Source organism: Populus alba, chromosome 5, assembly GCF_005239225.2.
Source record: "Populus alba chromosome 5, ASM523922v2, whole genome shotgun sequence".
NCBI lineage: Eukaryota > Viridiplantae > Streptophyta > Magnoliopsida > Malpighiales > Salicaceae > Populus > Populus alba.
Window position 1 is genome coordinate 13,190,362 of NC_133288.1, and position 21,257 is coordinate 13,211,618.

Below are 21,257 nucleotides of genomic sequence, written 5' to 3' on the forward strand. Positions count from 1 at the left end.
TATCTTCACGCTACTTGTAAATCTCATATCAACCTTTCGAGGATGATCACTGAGCATGCGAAAGACCTTTAAGACTAGATAGCAAAACTACCCAGATGCATTTAATGACTAGAACTTATTCTTTAGGTTGGTCCCTATAAAATTTCATTGAGATGAGCATAACATTTAAGCATTTTCATCACAGGACTTTCGGGTGACATAATGACCGTTATTCGTGAGGTAACCACTATTGAGTATGGACTCGAATCTGAATCCTTGCAAATGACCGAGGGAGACTGCCCTAGACCAAATGCCAGTGGGACACCGCCACTCAAAGATGTCAGGTGCATAATAAATGACACTAGCAGATTGTTTTCACTCACGAAGTATCAGATAGATGAAGCAGAATTTGCTATGAAGTATGGGAGGATTTTGCACCTTTTGAAAGTGCCAGTTTTACCATCAGCTATAAAAGCCATGATACATTTTTGGGATCCCGATTACCGATGCTTCACTTTCCGAAATGTTGACATGACACCTACCATCGAAGAGTATAGTGTGTTGACTGAATTCCCCGAAGATGCCTACAAAGTGTACTTCGGCCAGAGAATCGACGACACCATGGATGAGCTTGCCAAATTTCTAGGGATCCCTCAACTAATACCGTATAGAGAAAAAGATAACTCTGGGGGTCTTAGATGGAAACGGCTAGAGGAGTTGCTAATTGCTAAAAAAGCTAACCCGGATGCTAAATTAGAGAAACATAGAATATTGGCTTTGGGAATATTTGGTTTGGTTCTATGCCCCTCTACTACGGGAATTATCAGTTTGGAAGCTGCCAATTTGTTTGTGGAATATTAAAAGACAAAGATCAACCCGTGTGCCGCGATTTTGGCGGAAACCTTCCTATCTCTTAGTCATTGCAAGAAAACGGGTAAAGGTTCCATGAGGTGTTGTGTCTCATTACTATTCATCTGGTTGTTAAGTCATATAGAAACGGAGACACCAATATTCAATAATTTCTGGTGGTTTGACCAAAAGCCACTCGAGTTGTTCATATCAAAAGAGTGGGAGAGCTTTTCGGAAGATGATTGGAGGGTAAAATTGCAAAGGCTTCCATTAAGCATTTTTAATTGGAAAGCTCCTTGGATGAGGAATATGACAAGCTTGATGAGTTATGGAGAAAAGCTAATTAGTACTTAAAAGTGCATGTTTATCAAGGTTTTATATCATCATTTTGCACTTGAAGTATCAATAACTCCTTAACTAAAGCATGTTTTATAATAACAAGTTTGATACTATAAGATACCTTAATTTATGGTAAATTCTCATCTTAAATGCAGGCCTATCACATAAATAAAAGGATTGATTGATGAGTTTAAGTATTGAAAGTGAAAGGACAAAGAGATGGCCAAACTTAGAAAAGAGATGCCGGTGCAGTCCAAACCGGAACACTGCTCGGTAATTGGATCATATCTGGAGCTCTAGATCTCGGATTTAGGTCCATTTATATGGATGGAAAGGTAAGACAAAGGCCTACAACTTTCATGAGGAGCCCAAGATTTAAAAAGGCTGTGTTGAAGTCCAAACTGAAGGAACAACGAAGAAGTCCGAAGCTGTCCTGCAGCCCAGACACTATTTAGTGTTCAGCCCATATCTTGAGTTCTAGAAGTCCAAATGACCTCATCTTTTTTTTGTTGGAAAGCTGAGACAATTTCCTAGAACATTCCTGAGGATTCTGGGCAAATTATGATGTTAGCAATGACGTCTTGTTCAGACAAGAAGATAAGGATTGTCACCATGTCAAGATGTGGCCACCCACTCATCAATTAATTAACAAATCAATAGTTCCAAATTTTGGACTATAAAAGGAGGCACTTACCATGTATTGAGGCATCTTGGTTTCCAGATCAAGATCATGCTCTTGCTTTCTCTCTTTGTATTGCTTATGTTTTGCTTTCATTAATATCAAGTTTATGCACTTAATTTCCTTTCCTTTACTTAGTTAACTTCTTTCTCATTTATGTTCTTATCTTGTTCATCTATGTTTCTTTCTTTCATTATGTTTAGCTAAGTTAATTATGTCAAGGTGAAAAGGGTACACTAATGGTGTAAGAATAAGTATAATATAAACTTAACATGGACCTTAACGTTGGATACTAACATGTTTTTATATGTGTTATCTTGTTCACTTTTAATACTTTGCTTGTTAAATGGTTAATCTAGATTTATGTTGTATAACACTTGGTACAAACAAATACTTGGTACTTTCATAGCCCATACTGTATGGTATAACCGACACCTGAGCTATGAAAGGGACTTGATTTGTTGTTAACATAAGTTATAATCATGAATTCCTGCCAACATTTACAAGTATTAGCTTTATTCGAATAAGATAACTAATGTAATCATGTTAACAATTTATAATCTGATTGGAACCTCCTTTATGTGTGGTTTCCAATTAAGTAATAAGAGTTTATATTATACTTGTTTGAAGTACCGTTAGTGGATCCTCTAACCTTGACATTCGTTTTTATCATTGTTCAATCCTTACATTAATCTTCCAACTCAAAGTTCTCATTAATTTCTTCATCTTCTTCTATTACTACTACTACTACTATTGTTATTATTATTATTGTTGTTGTTGTTATTTACATTCTGTAATATATCCCTTTGATCTTTTCATAAACTCAGTATATAGGCTGGAAACCTATGACCCGATCTTTTTGGATCATTCTCAGGTGTAAACAACGCCACGTACTGAGTATTATAATTATTATTGTTATTGTTATTGTTGTTGTTGTTGTCTTGTTATTTATAATTTATACAATTAACCTCTCTGTGGTTCGACCCCGGTCTTGCCGGGTTATTTTATTACTTCGACACTCCTGCACTTGGGAAAAAGACATCAAGCTTTTGGTCGTATCAAGTTTTTGGCGCCGTTGCCGGGGAGGTAAATTCTTGTAAAAATTATAATATTTAATTTATTTTCTCTTTTCACTTGTCATTTTATCTAACTTTTGTTTTCTTTGTTTTGTTTTGTTTCTTTTTCTTCTATTTTCTTTTCTTCCTTTTATTCTCTTTTTACACGTGCATGCGAGTTTGGTCACGTACATTATGTGGTCGACTTTGTAGGGTATCCTCATCATTTTCAGAAAATATGGCCGAAGAAGATAATCAATCGCTTTATAATGAGAATAATGAGAATAACCGAATGAGAACACTTAGAGACCACATGAATCCCACAAGAACAAGTGCACCCTCATGCATAGTTTTCCCTCCTGATGCATCTCATTTTAATTTTAAACCAGGCATTATTCAACTTTTACCTTCTTTTCATGGTTTAGACCTAGAAAATCCATACTTGCATTTAAGGGAATTTGAGGAGGTCTGTAATACCTATAATGACTCAAATTGTAGCATGAACACCATTCGATTAAAGCTTTTTCCTTTTTCATTAAAAGATAAAGCTAAAACATGGCTACATAATTTAAGACCAGGATCTATTTGTGCTTGGGATGAAATGCAACAACAATTTTTAAAGAAGTTTTTTCCATCTCACAGAACAAATTCTTTCAAAAGACAAATCATCACTTTCACTCAAAAACCAGGAGAAACATTTTACCAATGTTGGGATAGGTATCGAGATTTACTTAATACTTGCCCACATCATGGTTTTGAAACATGGAGATTGGTTTCACATTTTTATGAAGGTTTAACACCTAGAGATAGGCAAATGGTTGAATTGATGTGCAATGGAACTTTCGAAGATAAAGACCCTAATGAAGCAATGGAGTACCTAGACTTGCTAGCAGAAAATGCTCAAAATTGGGACACCACAGGTACTTATGAGGCACCAAGTAAAACACAACCTCATACATCTAGTGGAGGTATGCACAACCTTAGGGAAGATCATGACCTCCAAGCCAAGTTTGCATCTTTAGCTAGAAAAGTCGAAGCACTTGAATTGAAAAAAAGTGGTCAATTAAAATCTGTTCAAGACATTATGTGTCAAATCTGTGAAACCAATGAACATTCAACAAATGATTGTCCAACTTTGCCTTCTTTTAAGGAATGCCTCCATGAACAAGCCCATGCTTTAAACAGTTTCCAAAGACCCAACCATAACCCATACTCACAAACGTACAACCCTGGTTGGAGAAATCACCCAAATTTCAGTTGGAAGAGTGATAGAAACAATGCACAAACTTCACAGCCACCGTTTCAAGCACATCATAATTTTCAAAATTCTCATGGATATGCACCTCCTTATGCTCCACCTCCTAGAAGAAATTTTGAGGAAACATTGCATGCATTCATTGAAAAGCAGGAGACAATCAACACTCAACTTGCTCAAAGCATGACAGATTTTAAAGATGATCTTGCAAAATTAACATCTGCTCTCAGTTTCCAAGAGAAAGGTAAGTTTCCATCTCAACCACAGCAAAATCCAAAAGGGCAATACAATGCAAATGCGAGTAGTTCTGGAAGCCAACACATGGATCAAGTCAAATCAGTCATCACTCTTCGTAGTGGTAAGGTTATTGAATAACCCATTCTTGAACCTTGTGAGAAAGATGATGAGTCTATCTCTGAGGGTAAGGAAGGGGTTGAACCTGAACATTGCAAAGAAAAGACTGATTCCCCGCCAGCACTTCCATTTCCTCATGCCATGACCAAACAAAGGAAAGTCAATCACAACCCTGATATCTTTGAAACTTTCAAACAGGTAAGGATCAATATACCTTTGTTGGATGCTATTAAACAGGTTCCTTCCTATGCTAAATTTTTGAAAGATTTGTGCACTGTGAAGAGAAAACTGAATGTGAAAAAGAAAGCCTTTTTAGCCGAACAAGTAAGTGTCATTCTTCAGAACAATAATGCTTTGAAATATAAAGACCCTGGTTGTCCTACAATTTCTTGCTTTATTGGAGAACATAAAATTGAAAGAGCCTTACTTGATCTTGGAGCTAGTGTGAATTTACTTCCATATTCATTCTTTCAAAGTCTCAATCTAGGTGAGTTAAAACCAACCTCTATAAACTCTTTTACTTGCCGATAGATCTGTAAAAGTGCCTAGAGGAATAGTTTAGGATGTGTTAGTACAAGTTGATAAATTCATTTACCCTGTAGATTTTGTTGTCTTGGATACACAACCTGTTGAAGCATGTAATTCAATTCCTGTCATTTTAGGACGTCCATTTCTTGCCACTTCTAATGTATTGATTAATTGTAGGAATGGACTGATGAAGCTATCATTTGGAAACATGACATTGGAGATGAATATTTTCAACATTTACAAGCAACCTGAAGATGATAATGATTTACAGGAAGTGGACTTTATTGAAAAATTAGTTCATGATCAATTTCAAACCACTTCTAGTGAAACTGAGATTGATGAATCTGATGATTTGCAAATGGTCTACTTTCAGGAATCAAAGGCATGCAATTGGAGACCACAAATTGAAGAATTGCCACCACGATCAATTGAGCCCATACCTTCAAGTGTTCAACCACCAAAACCTGAATTGAAGCCGTTACCATTTAATCTCAAATACTCATTTTTGGGAGAAAATGAAACTTTTCCGGTAATAATCTCTTCCAAACTTAATGCACATCAAGAAGGTAAGTTATTACAGATTTTGAAAATGCACAAAAATGCATTAGGATGGACCATAGCTGACATAAAAGGAATTAGCCCTTTGATTTGCACACACAGGATTTATTTGGAGGAAAATGCTAAACCCTCTAGAGAAATGCAACGAAGGCTTAATCCTAATATGAAAGAAGTAGTGAAAAATGAAGTCATTAAGCTTCTAGATAATGGAATCATTTATCCTATTTCTGACAGCAAATGGGTAAGTCCTACCCAAGTTGTACCCAAAAAGTCTGGAGTCACTGTGATAACGAATGAGAAAAATGAGTTAATTCCAACTAGGACTGTTACTGGTTGGCGCATGTGCATTGACTATAAGAAACTTAATTCTATGACTAGAAAAGATCATTTCCCTTTACCTTTCATGGATCAAATCCTAGAAAGAGTTGCAGGTCATGAATTTTATTGTTTCCTAGATGGCTATTCAGGTTACAATCAAATTGAAATTGCATTGGAAGATCAAGAGAAGACTACTTTCACATGTCCATTTGGTACTTTTGCATATCGAAGGATGCCTTTTGGATTATGTAATGCACCAGCCACGTTTCAAAGATGCATGCTTAGCATATTCAGTGATATGGTTGAACGTTTTCTTGAAATTTTTATGGATGATTTTTCTGTTTTTGGTGATTCATTTGATGATTGTTTGACTAACTTAGAAAAGGTTTTGAGCAGGTGTGAAGAGAAGAATCTTGTATTGAATTGGGAAAAATTTCACTTTATGGTAACAAACGACATTGTACTTGGTCACATTGTTTCATAGAAAGGAATTGAGGTTGACAAATCTAAAATCGAGTTAATTGCCAACTTACCAACACCAAAATCTGTTAAAGATGTTAGATCATTCTTAGGACATGCTGGTTTTTACAGAAGGTTCATCAAAGATTTTAGTGTAATATCTAAGCCCTTGAGTAACCTTCTAACAAAGGATAATATTTTTGAATGGACTGAACATTGTGAAGAAGCCTTTGTTAAACTTAAAAACTTGCTTACTTCTACTCCTGTCATTCAACCTCCTGATTGGTCATTACCTTTTGAAATAATGTGTGACGCTAGTGATTATGTCGTGGGTGCTGTCTTGGGACAAAGAAAAGATAAGAAACCTTATGTGATCTACTATGCAAGTAAAACTTTAAATAGTGCTCAAATGAATTACACCACCACTGAAAAAGAATTACTTGCAGTAGTATTTGCTTGTGATAAATTCAGATCTTATCTTGTTGGCTCACATGTTGTTGTTTTTAGTGATCATGCAGCATTGAAATATCTTCTTTCTAAGAAAGATTCTAAGGCTAGATTGGTGCGGTGGATTTTGTTACTTCAAGAATTTGATATCACAATCAAAGACAAGAAAGGCACCGAAAATGTTGTTGCAGATCATTTGTCAAGACGACAACAGATTCGAAATCTGACATCACACCAATCGATGACTACTTTCCCGATGAATCTTTATTTTTCGTTTCTACGATGCCTTGGTTTGCTAATATTGTTAATTTTCTTGTTTCAGGACAATTGCCAGCTCATTGGAGTACCCAAGACAAAAGAAAGTTCTTGAACGAAGTGAAGAACTTTTATTGGGATGACCCTTATTTATTCAAATATTGTCCTGATCAAATATTTCGAAGATGCATTCCTGACAATGAGGTAAGTAGTGTCATTAAATTTTGTCATTCTGAGGCATGTGGGGGTCATTTCTCATCAAGAAAGACAACTGCAAAAATCTTACAATATGGATTTTATTGGCCCACCATGTTCAAAGACTCACATGCATTCTGCAAGACTTGTGAAAATTGTCAAAAGTTGGGATCTATTTCAAAACGTCACATGATGCCTTTAAATCCTATTCTTGTCATTGAGATCTTTGACTGTTGGGGTATAGATTTCATGGGTCCATTTCCTCCATCATTTGGTTTCGTGTACATATTAGTCGCAGTAGATTTTGTTTCAAAATGGATAGAGGCAATTCCAAGTCGAAACAATGATCACAAAACAGTGATAAAGTTTTTGAAAGACAATATTTTGAGTCGATTTGCAATTCCTCGAGCCATAATAAGTGATGGTGGAACACATTTCTGCAACAAGCCATTTGCTTCTTTAATGAAGAAATATGGAATCACACACAAAGTTGCCACCCCTTATCACCCTCAGACAAGTGGACAAGTAGAGCTTGCTAATAGGGAGATCAAACAGATCTTGGAGAAAACGGTGAACCCTAATCGGAAAGACTGGTCTTTAAGACTTAATGATGCACTTTGGGCTTATCGAACTGCATATAAAACATCATTAGGTATGTCACCTTATAGACTAGTCTATGGAAAACCTTGTCACTTGCGTGTGGAAATTGAACATAAAGCTTATTGGGCTATTAAAGCTTTCAATTCAAACATTGATGATGCTAGTCAGCTGCGAAAATTGCAAATAAATGAGCTTGAGGAAATTAGAAATGATGCATATGACAATTCAAGAATTCATAAAGCAAGACTCAAAGAGTTTCATGACAAGATAATACTAAGAAAAACATTCAATGTTGGTCAAAAAGTCTTGCTTTATAATTCTCGACTCCATTTATTTCCTGGAAAACTAAGATCAAGATGGAGCAGTCCTTTTATTGTGAAACATGTGTATCCATATGGGGCCTGTGATATTGAGAATCCAAAGAATGGCAGTGTTTTCAAGGTAAATGGGCATCGGTTGAAAGTTTATTTTGACAATTTTTCAGTTGAAAATGACTCTACTGAATTGAGTGATCCTGTATATAAAGATTGATTCTTTTTCTCACATTGTTTTATGTTTGTTTTGGTGTATCTTTTGTTTTGCTAGTTTCTCTCACCCCGGTCAAATGGCGGATAACGGTACTCCGTGACTCTTAAGTCGGTTCTTTCAGTTTCCCATGATAACTGATATCTGTGTATATAATTGTGCAATTCTCTGCTCTTTCTTCTTTCTTTGAATCTCCCATCCAATTCTCATTTAAAAATGGACAGCACTCTTGAAAAATTGAAAAAGTATTTTCCCGCTCTACCTCAGAATGCGATTACAAAAATTTACCGTGCTAGGTGTGAAAGATTGAGGTTGTTAATGAACTATGGAATTCCTGAAGATATTCGTTGGCTGGTTGAAGCAAAGGTCTGATTATCAGGTGAGTCCTCCAATTCTTTCATTTCACACATGCCTGGAACAGGTAAAAGCACTTTTGCAAAGAAACGTCGTGCAAAACGACTGAGAGTCTGTCACAGATGTGCAGATGGACTTGTAATGCGACATGTCGTTCTTTAGGAATGGTATCTGTAAACCGTGAAGATAAGATACAATTCATTAAGGATGGCCTGAGTAAGGGGTCTTTAGATAATCTTTTGTTGACCCTTGAGACGCATCCTAGTGGAGATGTGCATCGTGTAATTCATGATTTATGGCCACAATTCCATAAAGAACATGATCGACTTAGTCTTGGGAATCTGACTAAAAAAGACCCTGTTTGCCAGTTTTTAAGAAAACTGGATGGAAAGCCTATCCTCGACCCATAGAGGGCGTTTAAGTCGTTCTTGGACGTAAAACAAAGGGAAGATGTGAGCCACAATCACAACTACCTGTACATACATGCTTTGTCAAAATAAATAAATAAAGAGCGAGAGTGTGAGACTACAGCTGGCCTACATATAGGTGGTATGATTGCATTTTCACTTTTTCATCTATAAATTCTTCTCTTCCTTCCCTTCATTTCCACTCATCCCATACATTCATCAAATATAGAAGTGTGTAGAAATGGCAGGTTCCTCAAGTCATCACATAAGAAATATTTGTGTTTTCGGTGGATCCAGCCTTGGGAAAGAGAAAGAGTTTTTAGAATCAACAAATCATCTTGGTCAAGTACTAGCTGAGAGAAAGATTCATTTAGTGTATGGGGGAGGCAGCCTTGGGTTAATGGGAGGTGTTTCAATGGCTGCATTTTTAGGAGGCAGTCAAGTTTTGGGGGTTGTCCCCAAAGCTTTAGCAAATGGGGACATCATTGGAAAAACAATTGGAGAGGAACTACAGGTCCCAACAATGTCTGACCGACTGAATACCATGTTTAACCAAGTTGATGCCTTCATTGCCTTACCAGGTGGTCTGGGCACATTGGAAGAGATCTTTCATATTTCATCTTGGGCCCAACTGCACATTCACCATAAACCTATAGGTTTGTTAAATGTTAATGGTTTTTATGATAAGTTGCTATCTTTCCTTGATCAAGTTGTGGAACAGGAATTTCTAACATCTTCGGCACGACAAATCATAATCTCTGCTGCTACTGCTGAACAATTGATTGACCAACTACAATCTTTCATCCCTGTCATTGATCCTTGCATGAGTCGCCTAGATTAGTCAGCTAAGGAAAGCCGTAAAAAGCTTAGATTAGATTTGAGCCTTCATCTGTGAAACCTTGTGTCTTTTGTGTTATTAATAGCATATTATTTTGTTTTGTTACTTCTTATATTTGTTTAAGTGTGTTTCAGGTTCGTCATTGTTCGCTGTTTCAGGTGATGTCTTCTATACTCTATCTTTCTACCTTAGGACATTGAGGACAATGTCTCGTTTTGGTTGGGGGGAGAGGGTAGTAATTTAAAAAAAAAAAAAAAACTAACCAACTAACTGTTGTTGTTTTTTAAAAAACCATTTGGCAAAACTGTTATTACTAGAATGGCAGAGTAAAGAGGAATTATTCTTGAGACGCATTGTAGTAAAAATTTTCTAATGGCTATTTGCAATATTCATAACAAGGCCTATTAGAATACTTCTTGAAATATTCAGGTTTACAAACTCTCGTATTGTTATCACTTGATTCTGCTCATATACTCATTTAACAAGTATTATTAAACCTTCATTTTCACACACACACTTTAACATATGATTGTGGGTTGCACATTGGATTATTACATTATTTATGTTCTTTTGTTGAAGGTAACAACTAAGGGAAAGGGATGGTATATAATTTGCAAAAAAAAAAAATGATAATATTGATGATAATTAAAAACATAGATAAGTTTGGTTTCGTAGCCTCCCTAACCTAAGCAATTAAGCCCGAAGGGGTGTTTTAACACCTAATACCCTAAAGTCAACTAACTTGGGAGCTATTGGCCCAAAGCTTGTTACATGGGTTAAGGAGAAAAGCTTAAGGGAATCAAACATTGCACTATCTACGTATCAGTATCTACAACCCGAATTGTTAAGCTCGTAGGGGTGTCTCAACACCTAATGCCCTAAGACCAACTGGTCTGGGAGTCATTAGCCTAAAACTCGTTACATGGGTTAAAGATACATTATGTTGTATGTGTATATAAATAAAAATAAATAAATAAAAAGAAGAAAAAAAAAGAAAAAAAAAGTAATAATAATAATAATCCCAACCCAAGGAAGTTCACCTTAAACATTTGAACATAATATTGTTTTCTTCCAACAAAAGCCCCATCATCTATGTTTTCATATATTGAGCACATAAAAAGAAGGTTTATTAATATCTTGTTTAAGAAGTATGAAGCAGTAATATAAATTTAATGAGAGTTTGTTTATCTGGATAGATTAATGGAAGTTGAATGATGAATGCCTTGTTTTGTGAAACTTGCAAATTGTTTCTCTATTTTAACGCTTTAGATTACTAGGGACTAGTAATAAGCTGGCCGGGGGGTGTGATTAGTACTTAAAAGTGCATGTTTATCAAGGTTTTATATCATCATTTTGCACTTGAAGTATCAATAACTCCTTAACTAAAGCATGTTTTATAATAACAAGTTTGATACTATAAGATACCTTAATTTATGGTAAATGCTCAACTTAAATGTAGGCCTATCACATAAATAAAAGGATTGATTGATGAGTTTAAGTATTGAAAGTGAAAGGACAAAGAGATGGCCAAACTTAGAAAAGAGATGCCGGTGCAGTCCAAACCGGAACACTGCTCGGTAATTGGATCATATCTGGAGCTCTAGATCTCGGATTTAGGTCCACTTTATATGGATGGAAAGGTAAGATAAAGGCCTACAACTTTCATGTGGAGCCCAAGATTTAAAAAGGCTGTTTTGAAGTCCAAACTGAAGGAACAACGAAGAAGTCCGAAGCTGTCCTGCAGCCCAGACACTATTTAGTGTTCAGCCCATATCTTGAGTTCTAGAAGTCCAAATGACCTCATCTTTTTTTTGTTGGAAAGCTGAGACAATTTCCTAGAACATTCCTGAGGATTTTGGGCAAATTATGATGTTAGCAATGACGTCTTGTTCAGACAAGAAGATAAGGATTGTCACCAAGTCAAGATGTGGCCACCCACTCATCAATTAATTAACAAACCAATAGTTCCAAATTTTGGCCTATAAAAGGAGGCACTTACCATGTATTGAGGCATCTTGGTTTCCAGATCAAGATCATGCTCTTGCTTTCTCTCTTTGTATTGCTTATGTTTTGCTTTCATTAATATCAAGTTTATGCACTTAATTTCCTTTCCTTTACTTAGTTAACTTCTTTCTCATTTATGTTCTTATCTTGTTCATCTATGTTTCTTTCTTTCATTATGTTTAGCTAAGTTAATTATGTCAAGGTGAAAAGGGTACACTAATGGTGTAAGAATAAGTATAATATAAACTTAACATGGACCTTAACGTTGGATACTAACATGTTTTATATGTGTTATCTTGTTCACTTTTAATACTTTGCTTGTTAAATGGTTAATCTAGATTTATGTTGTATAACACTTGGTACAACAAATACTTGGTACTTTCATAGCCCATACTGTATGGTATAACCGACACCTGAGCTATGAAAGGGACTTGATTTGTTGTTAACATAAGTTATAATCATGAATGCCTGCCAACATTTACAAGTATTAGCTTTATTCGAATAAGATAACTAATGTAATCATGTTAACAATTTATAATCTGATTGGAACCTCCTTTATGTGTGGTTTCCAATTGAGTAATAAGAGTTTATATTATACTTGTTTGAAGTACCGTTAGTGGATCCTCTAACCTTGACATTCGTTTTTATCATTGTTCAATCCTTATATTAATCTTCCAACTCAAAGTTCTCATTAATTTCTTCATCTTCTTCTATTACTACTACTACTACTATTGTTATTATTATTATTGTTGTTGTTGTTATTTACATTCTGTAATATATCCCTTTGATCTTTTCATAAACTCAGTATATAGGCTGTAAACCTATGACCCGATCTTTTGGATCATTCTCAGGTGTAACAACGCCACGTACTGAGTATTATAATTATTATTGTTATTGTTATTGTTGTTGTTGTTGTCTTGTTATTTATAATTTATACAATTAACCTCTCTGTGGTTCGACCCCGGTCTTGTCGGGTTATTTATTACTTCGACACTCCTGCACTTGGGAAAAGACATCAAGCTTTTGGTCGTGTCAAAAGCCTTGGGTACCATTAATTGGAGTAACAGGATACGTCAGTTACGCACCTACTTTAGTTGCAAGGCAGTTTGGGGGCATACAAAGTGTTCCTAGAACAGTTGACATGGCTCAATTTTCCGGGGTCTATAAAGGGGCCGCCATGGAAATGTTAGAAAGTATTAAGCAGGATTGGAACTCTTTATTGCTGATAAAAAAGGAGAATGGATCAAGGAATCCCACAGTTAGTGAAAAGTATCCCGAATGGCGTGACAGAAGAGTCTCCGACATGGTAGAAATTTCAGAATCTGTGGGCACCCGAAGAAAGAGGGTGAGTTGCGAAGAAGAACTAAGAGAGCAAGTAAAACGATTGCAAGCCAAGCTTAAAGCAAAGGAGGATTTGAGACTATCATTAGAGCATCAGTTGGCCAAAGAAAAAGCGATGAGGAAATTGGCTGAGGAAGAAAGGGACTCGTTGGGGCGAGATCGGATGAAAGCAATGAACGACTTAGAATCCATAAAAGTCATAAATGAGGAGAAGACGCTTCAGGTGGAGAAGGCCCAGTATTGGGAGGAATTGGCCGTAAAAAATCAAGCCGTGTCAAGCATGCGCTTAACAGATCTGAAAGAACTCAAGAGCTAGCTAAAAGATGTTGAATCGGAATTGGTTAAATCCAAGAAGATATCAAAGCCACGCATAATTTGAGAACTGAACTCAATAGTAGTAAAATTGAAGCAAAAGCATTGAGGATTAAATTGGCAAAGGGAGAAGCGAAGACCGAACAATTGCTAGCAAGTCAGAAAATGATGGAGAGTCACATTCAAATATTAGATACTACTAATAATTCTCTATCCAGAAACAACTTGATCCATACTGAAAGAATAAGGGAATTTCAAGAGCAAATTGACCGAGCTGCGGTCGAGGCTCATTGGCTAAGAGTGGAGGCTCATCAAGTTGGAGGGGACATCGCAAAGTATCGAGGGAGCATGAATAACACCGATATGTTTCTAAAAGCTATAGCTAATAAAGGCAGTGCCTTTCCCCCTATAATAGATTAAGATGATCATTTGTTGTAATGAAAGTTTTATGGTTTAAATAAAGAAAGGCGGAGACCTATTTTTTTAAAATGCATATACAAGGCTGAAAGCTCAGATGGTAAAAGGTTAAACAGATCTCCTCTCGGCATTGCAATAAGTATCAGATGTAGATCTGACCAAGCATCCAAACAATAACGGTTGTTATGTCACACTCCCATGAAATAATCCATGCCCAATATGTTGCATTCATATTCATGCATATGCTTATAAGATGTCACATTTTGCATATACCAGGTGAAATATAAGTCCCCCACTAAAACGTGTCCATAACACCCGTTTACGGACACAAATGGACAATGAAGAGAGAGCTCAATTAGAAACACAATACAAAAAAGAGATGGAGAGCCTAAAGGAGGATGTAGCAAGGCTTACTAGTATGCTCGAGCAAGCTTTGAAATCCAAATCTGGAGAAGGAACATCTTCTCAACCATCATTCACAACTCAATTCCAGCCAATGCCTACAGCTTCCTTCATTCCGCCATCAGAACCTCATGATTTTGCTCATTTCCTACCTGCTCAACCAGCATTCCTAATAAAGATTCCCCATATTGTTCCAAGAGAAGAGGATCCCCAAAGGGATAGAATGGTAGACGAGGATGGTCAGGAGAAACTAGCTGCTTTAGAGGAAAGGATGAGGGTCATCGAAGGAAACAATTTGTACGACCCGGTAAAGGCTGCCGAAATGTGTTTAGTGCCTAATGTGGTTATTCCCAGGAAATTCAGAGTACCGGAATTTGTCAAGTATACTGGAACTCAATGTCTGATAACCCATCTTAAAGCATATTGTAATAAAATGGCGGAGGTGGTTCATGATGAGAAGTTATTAATCCATTTTTTCCAAGACAGTCTGAGTGATGCTGCTCTTGCCTGGTATATGCGTTTAGATAACATGAAAATTAAAGGTTGGAAGGACTTGGTGGATGCTTTTATTAAGCAATATAAGTTTAATATGGATGTTGCCCCAGATCGATCAAGTCTACAAACTATGGAAAAGGGGAATAAAGAGTCTGTAAGAGAGTATGCCCAAAGATGGCGTGAGGCAGCTGCACAAGTTAACCCTCCATTGCTAGAGAGGGAAATGACGGGTTTATTTTCCAACACTTTCAAAGCTCCGTATTTTGAGTACTTGATTGGTAGTGCCGCGCAAAATTTCTCCGATCTGGTTTTCATAGCTGAAAGGATCGAACATGCTATTCGAGCGGGGAGAATTGTAGATCCAGTTGAAAAAAGAGGTTTCGTTGGAAGGAAAAAAGAATTAGAAATTCATAATGTCGAGAGGGGAGGAATAGGAAGGAAAGTCTACCAAGATAATTTTAACTTCAAAACCGTTACACCTACTCCTTCCATATCTAACATAAAATTTGCTTCACCTACTCACAACCAAAATAACCCCATAAATAACCCAAACAACAATACCTACCGCCCAAGAAGAAATTTCTCAAAGGAACAAGTACAACTTCCGCCATTGCCTCTAACTCTCGCCGAAATGCATAAAAGGCTTCTGAGCATCGGCCAAATAGCACTTGTTCCTTTACCCCCTTTACAGCCACCGTTCCCTGCTTGGTATAAACTTGATCAAAAATGCGAATACCATGCCGGAGCCTCTGGACATAACATTGATGGATGTATTGCATTCAAAAGGAAAATACTCCAACTTATCAAAGCGGGGTGGATTTCTTTTGATGATTCCCCGAATGTGAAATCCAACCCTTTACCAAACCACGCTTCAGGAAGTGGGGGAGTCAATAGCTTGGAGGTGGTAAAAGAGGGTACAACAATGCTGAAAGTCACAATGGATAGCCTGTATGAGATGTTGAAACAAGCTGGGTATCTCAAAATAGCAGTCAATGTGCAAGTTGTAGGAGGCATGAGCAAATACTGCAAATATCATCAGCAGCTTGGACATGATATAGACTCTTGTGAGGAGTTTAATTGTGAGGTGGAAAACATGATGACGCTAGGGGTGTTGAGATTTTTTTTTTTTTTTTTTTTTTTTTTTTTTTGATCAAATGTAAGAATTGTATAGATCAAAAAGAAGCTGGAGACCAGCAATACAAGGAAAACGGAACGAAGTCCATTTTCTAAAACAAAAGCAAGACAAACTTGCTGGTTAGAAGGCAAAAGGGAACAAACTCCCTTGTACAAACCATAATCAAGACAAGCTTACTAAATAGAAGCAAACTAAGGGAACAGACTCCCTGTATCAACCTAGAATCAAAGGGAACAGACTCCCTCGAACAAATATCAAATCCATAAGGCAAAACAACAATCATACAATGAGAACGTAGACTACTTACTTCTTAAACCACATGAATGAACGAGGAACATAAGCTAGACCATGTGGGGATAAGATAAACATGCATGCACGTTAATCTACCCCAATCAATCCAATCAGAATGCAACATTGTAAGCCAAGTGATTTTTTTCATGAAAATACAATATAGTGTAAAATAGGATTTGAAATTTTCTGAAAACAGCCTCAACTGATTTACTAGTGCTTTCAAAAATTCTCTTGTTTCTTTCCTCCCAAATCAAATACACAAGCACAGCAAGGGATACTCTTCTCATTCTCGGCTGAAGCCCTTTTTTGTTGTTTTGTAGAACACTGGTGGCTCTACTTAAGGAAGCCATATTGCTGTAAAGCTTGAGCCAGAATCTGACCTTTCTCCAAAGGGAAGATGACCAGTCACAATTGAAGAAGAGATGAGCATGAGACTCATCAGCGCTCTCACAAAGAGGGCATATAGGGTCAGGGGATAGAAATTGAAGACGATCTCTCGTTCGCAGCTTGCCCAACATTGCCAGCCATAATGAGAAGCTATGTCTTGGAAGAGACCATTGCTCCCAAACTACGTTAGCCCAATGAACAGGATCCGATTTATGCCTGAGAAAGTCATATGCATTGGCTGTAAAATTACTTGTTCCAGAGTGCCAGCTTGAGAACAACTGCTGAACTGGTGCAACCCCTCCACAATGGATAATCATTCTGTTACGAAGGGCGAAGATTGACTTCCATAAAGGAGAGTCGGTTTTTTTGACATCCAAAGACCAGATTGAGGCTTGTGCAATGTAGTAATGGCTTACCCATCGAATCCAGAGGGAATCAGCTTTCAAGTGGATATTCCAGAGATGCTTGGCGAAGAAACTATCATTTCTAGCTTTGATGTCAAAGACCCCCAGACCCCCTTCATCTTTTGGTAAACATACTTGCTTCCAAGCTACAAGAGCAGATTTATTTCTAAGCATGTCTCCAGTCCATAGAAAATTCCTGCACAAACTGGTAATCCTGCTGATAACAACAACTGGGATAGGGAAGATACTAATCCAAAACTGCACCATGCCATGTAGGACAGATTTGATTAACTCTAGCCGACCTGCATAAGAGAGATATTTTCCCATCCAATTCTGAATAGCAGATTCTAACCTGTGAATGAGAGGGGAGTATTGGCTGGCAAGAAGCCTATGGGGGCTGAGAGGGACACCGAGGTACTTAAACGGAAAGCTTCCTTCGGTGAACTGGGAGAGGCTAAGGATGGCTTGCTTCATATTCTCCGAAACACCAGCAAAAAAGATAGAGGATTTGGATGCATTAATTACAAGGCCAGAAGACTCCCCAAAAATTGTAAGTTGCTGGAGAAGAATGTTAACGGAGGCCATGTCACAACGGCAGAGCAGGAGAATATCATCAGCAAAACCAAGATGGCTGATTCCCAAAGCTTGACATTTTGGATGGAAATTAAAGTCCGACTGCTGAGTGCTGCTTTTTAGAAGTCTAGAGAAGTACTCCATGCAGATAATGAAAAGATAGGGAGACAATGGATCTCCTTGCCGAACACCACACTTGCCTTGGAAGAAGTCAAATAGATTACCATTTACGCAAACAGAGAAAGAGGCAGTCTCTACACATTTCATAACCAGATGAACAAACCTAGCCGGGAACCCCAAAAGGTGGAGGAGATCACGAAGGAATGACCATTGAACTGTATCAAATGCTTTTCTGAAGTCAATCTTGATGGTGCAGCGGGGCGATACACGTTTCTTTCCATAACTCCTCAGCATCTCTTGCATAAGATTAATATTGTCAGCCATTAATCTCCCACAAAGAAAAGCATTTTGGGAAGGGCTGATGATATCATTTAATACATGTGCTAGCCTTTCTGCAAGAAGCTTGGAAATAACTTTGTAAGTGACGTTGCAGCAAGAGATAGGTCTATAATCTGCAGCAGAGTTGGCACTAACTGACTTAGGAACAAGGGCTATGATAGAGTGATTAATCTGCTTGAGCATTTCCCCGGAAGCAAAGAAGTCTTTTATAGCTAAACAAAAATCTCCGCCCACTATGCTCCAAGATTTTTTAAAGAAAGCAGAGGTATAGCCATCTGGCCCCGGGGCTTTATTATCATCCATACTGAAGAGAACCCGTTTGATGTCATCATCCGAAACTGGGCAAGGAGGAATTCATGTGAATCATAATTAATGCAGGTGCCACTTTGAACTATATCAACCCGCGGGGGAATAGTATACTTTGAAGTCCCTAGGAGTTCTTTATAGTAAGTGGCAAACACTCTTCCAACCTCTTCAGCAGATGTGGTAAGCATACCATCACTTCTAACAATGGCTGAAATGTGGTGTCTTCTGTTCCGTTGACTCATCAAAGAATGGAAGAATCTTGTTCCCTTATCACAGTCTTTAAAGAAGGTGCATTTCAGCTTTTGCCCAAAGAACATCTTCTCAGCTGATTTGAGGTTAACAAGGTTTAGCCTCTGCTGTTTTTCCAGCGCAAGAAGATCACCATTGTCCCTGTCATTCTGAAGGAGAAGCTGAGTAGCGTCCAGATCTTCCCCTGCTCTTGCAACTCTCTCAGAAATGTGACTAAAGTGGAGATTGTTCAAGGTTTTCAGCCTTCCCTTTAAGTGCTTGAGCTTATTGCATAGAATATACATGTGTGACCCGTAGATATCCAGAGACCAATGTTGGGAAATGGTTTCCAAGAACTGTGGATGGGCAGCCCACATGTTGAAAAATTTGAAGTTTCTTTTGCCACAAAGCTCACGAGAACCCAACTGGACAGAAGAAGGCGAGTGGTCTGAGAAGGCTCCCGGGTTTCCAAAGTGGACATGAGTCATTTGCTGTAAATTGAACCATTTATTGTTTGCCATAACTCTATCGATCTTTGTCCATATAGTACCGTTTGTCCATGTAAAGTGGGAGCCCGTAGAGTTCAGGTCTGCTATCCCAAGATCAGAACAACAATTCCTGAAGTCAGAGGTTTCATAGGTGGAAACTGGCACCCCGTTGTGCTTGTCTTCTTGAGAGAGAATAGAGTTGAAGTCACCAAGAAGCAACCATGGAGCATCCGGTCCCCATCTTCTCAAATCCTCCCACAGATCTCTCCTGGCAGTAATGGTATTAAAACCATATATGAAGGTAGTTGTAAAACAAAATTGTTGCACCAAGCTTGTAATCATAACGTGAATCCCTTGGGCAGAGAAGTGAAGCATGTCAACCTTAACTGTTTCAGGATTCCAAAACACAATTATACGAGCATAGGCTGTAGATTCAGCATTGCAAACAAACTTCCAAGCCTTTAACCGAAACCTATGCATGCAATTAACTTTAGGCAAAGACAACTTAGTCTCTAGGAGACCACATACATCAATCTTCTTACTCTTCATAAGGCCAGCAACCTCATGCTGCTTGAGAGGGCTGTTTAGCCCTCTCACATTCCAGCAATGGATAATCATGTGTGGGGGAGGGTGGGAGCAACCCCACCACCGCCAACAACTGTATTGGAAATCTTTTGAAACGAGCTCCTGGTGAGCACACCTGAACGTGGACGCTGAAGAGTCTTTGTGCCAGCTATGTCAACTGAGCTAGCAGGGGCTTTCCCCTTGGAAACATGATGTCTGGCCTGCTGTTTACTTGGAGCGTTGTTTGCATAAAAGTGATGAGTTGGCAGGTTACCTTCAGCATGCAAAGGAGGTGATGATTGTCTCTTGGTCCCTGAGTTGTGCTTCCTTTTACCCACTGTATGCCACTCTTCTAAACCAACAGCTGAAACGTGGGAGCATGGCTGAGCATCCTTGGCTGCACAAGACGTTGGGGTATGAGTTGGAGCTACGTGTTCAGAGGTATCAACTGGAGAAGGAGCAACACTTGGGACATGAACCAAGAGAGCAGCAGCAGATGGGGTATCCACAAGAGTATCATCAACCGGGTTGAGACAAGTGGAGACCTTTTCTTTGCCTATGACATTTGGAGCAACGATTTCAGAAGCATCAACTGGAGAAAGATGGGTTGCACAAGACGTGGGAACCACGGGGTCAGAGGTATCAATTGGGGAAGGAGTAACAGTTAGGACTTGAACCGAGAGAGCAGCAGCAGGTGGGGTATCCACAAGAGCTTCATCAACCGGGTTAAGACAAGTGGAGACCTTATCTTTGCCTTTGACATTTGCTTTTGAATTTACATTAGCAGGGACAACGTTCTCAACAGTTGTGACTTCTTCCTTACTCTTTGAACATGCTCCGGTTGAGTGACCTAGCACTTTACAGTGCTTGCAAAACTTGGGCAACGTCTCATATATGACCTTTTGGGTGAGTGTGTTTCCATTGGGCAGGATGACATTGATGAAGGATCGGAGGTCAGCTAGGAGGTCAACTTCCACAAGCACCCTAGCATATGAAACTCTCTCTTTGGTGGCAGTAAGTTTGTCACTCTGTATAGGTTTGCCCAAGACGCTTGATAGTTTAGATAAACACCTAGTGGTCCAGCATTTCAGTGGTAGATTTGGGAACTTAATCCAAACTGGGACTTGAGTCATTTCAGAGGTTGAAAAATCGAAATACTCAGACATGGAACGCAGGATAAGAGGTCTACCATAGACAAGGTATGGACCTCCACACAACACAGAGTACTTATCTTCTTCAGTTTGGAATTTATAAACAAGCCAACCCGATTCATGCATACTAAGGGGGAAGTTTGTCGATATCAACCAACTGAAGGGGGTCCACCTAAAATGATCCTAACCAAGCCTCTGAATCCTGTTAGCGGAAATTATAATGCTTTGCCTTATAATTATGGTTATTCCTTTTATAGCCCGAATCCTACTCCAGTTTTCAATGTCGAGGTAGGAGGACTCACCAGA

The 21,257-nt window shown here is 38.2% G+C and overlaps 1 protein-coding gene and 1 pseudogene across 1 annotated transcript; both read left to right on the forward strand.

Annotated features, from left to right (window-relative positions):
• Window positions 1-201: 201 nt before the first annotated feature.
• LOC140955626 (uncharacterized) lies at window positions 202-13,655 on the forward strand (annotated as a pseudogene).
• Window positions 13,656-14,447: 792 nt separating this feature from the next.
• LOC118056997 (uncharacterized) lies at window positions 14,448-16,195 on the forward strand. The gene is made up of 2 exons (XM_035069450.1): window positions 14,448-16,044; window positions 16,137-16,195. The coding sequence occupies exons 1-2, from the start codon at window positions 14,448-14,450 to the stop codon at window positions 16,193-16,195; spliced, it is 1,656 nt and encodes a 551-aa protein (XP_034925341.1).
• Window positions 16,196-21,257: the final 5,062 nt, after the last annotated feature.

Coding starts and splice junctions, on each gene's coding strand:
- LOC118056997 (XM_035069450.1), top strand. CDS start 14,448: ATGGAGAGCCTAAAGGAGGATGTAGCAAGGCTTACTAGTATGCTCGAG. Junction 16,045..16,136: donor CTCTTGTGAGGAGTTTAATT/GTGAGGTGGAAA, acceptor AGAATTGTATAG/ATCAAAAAGAAGCTGGAGAC.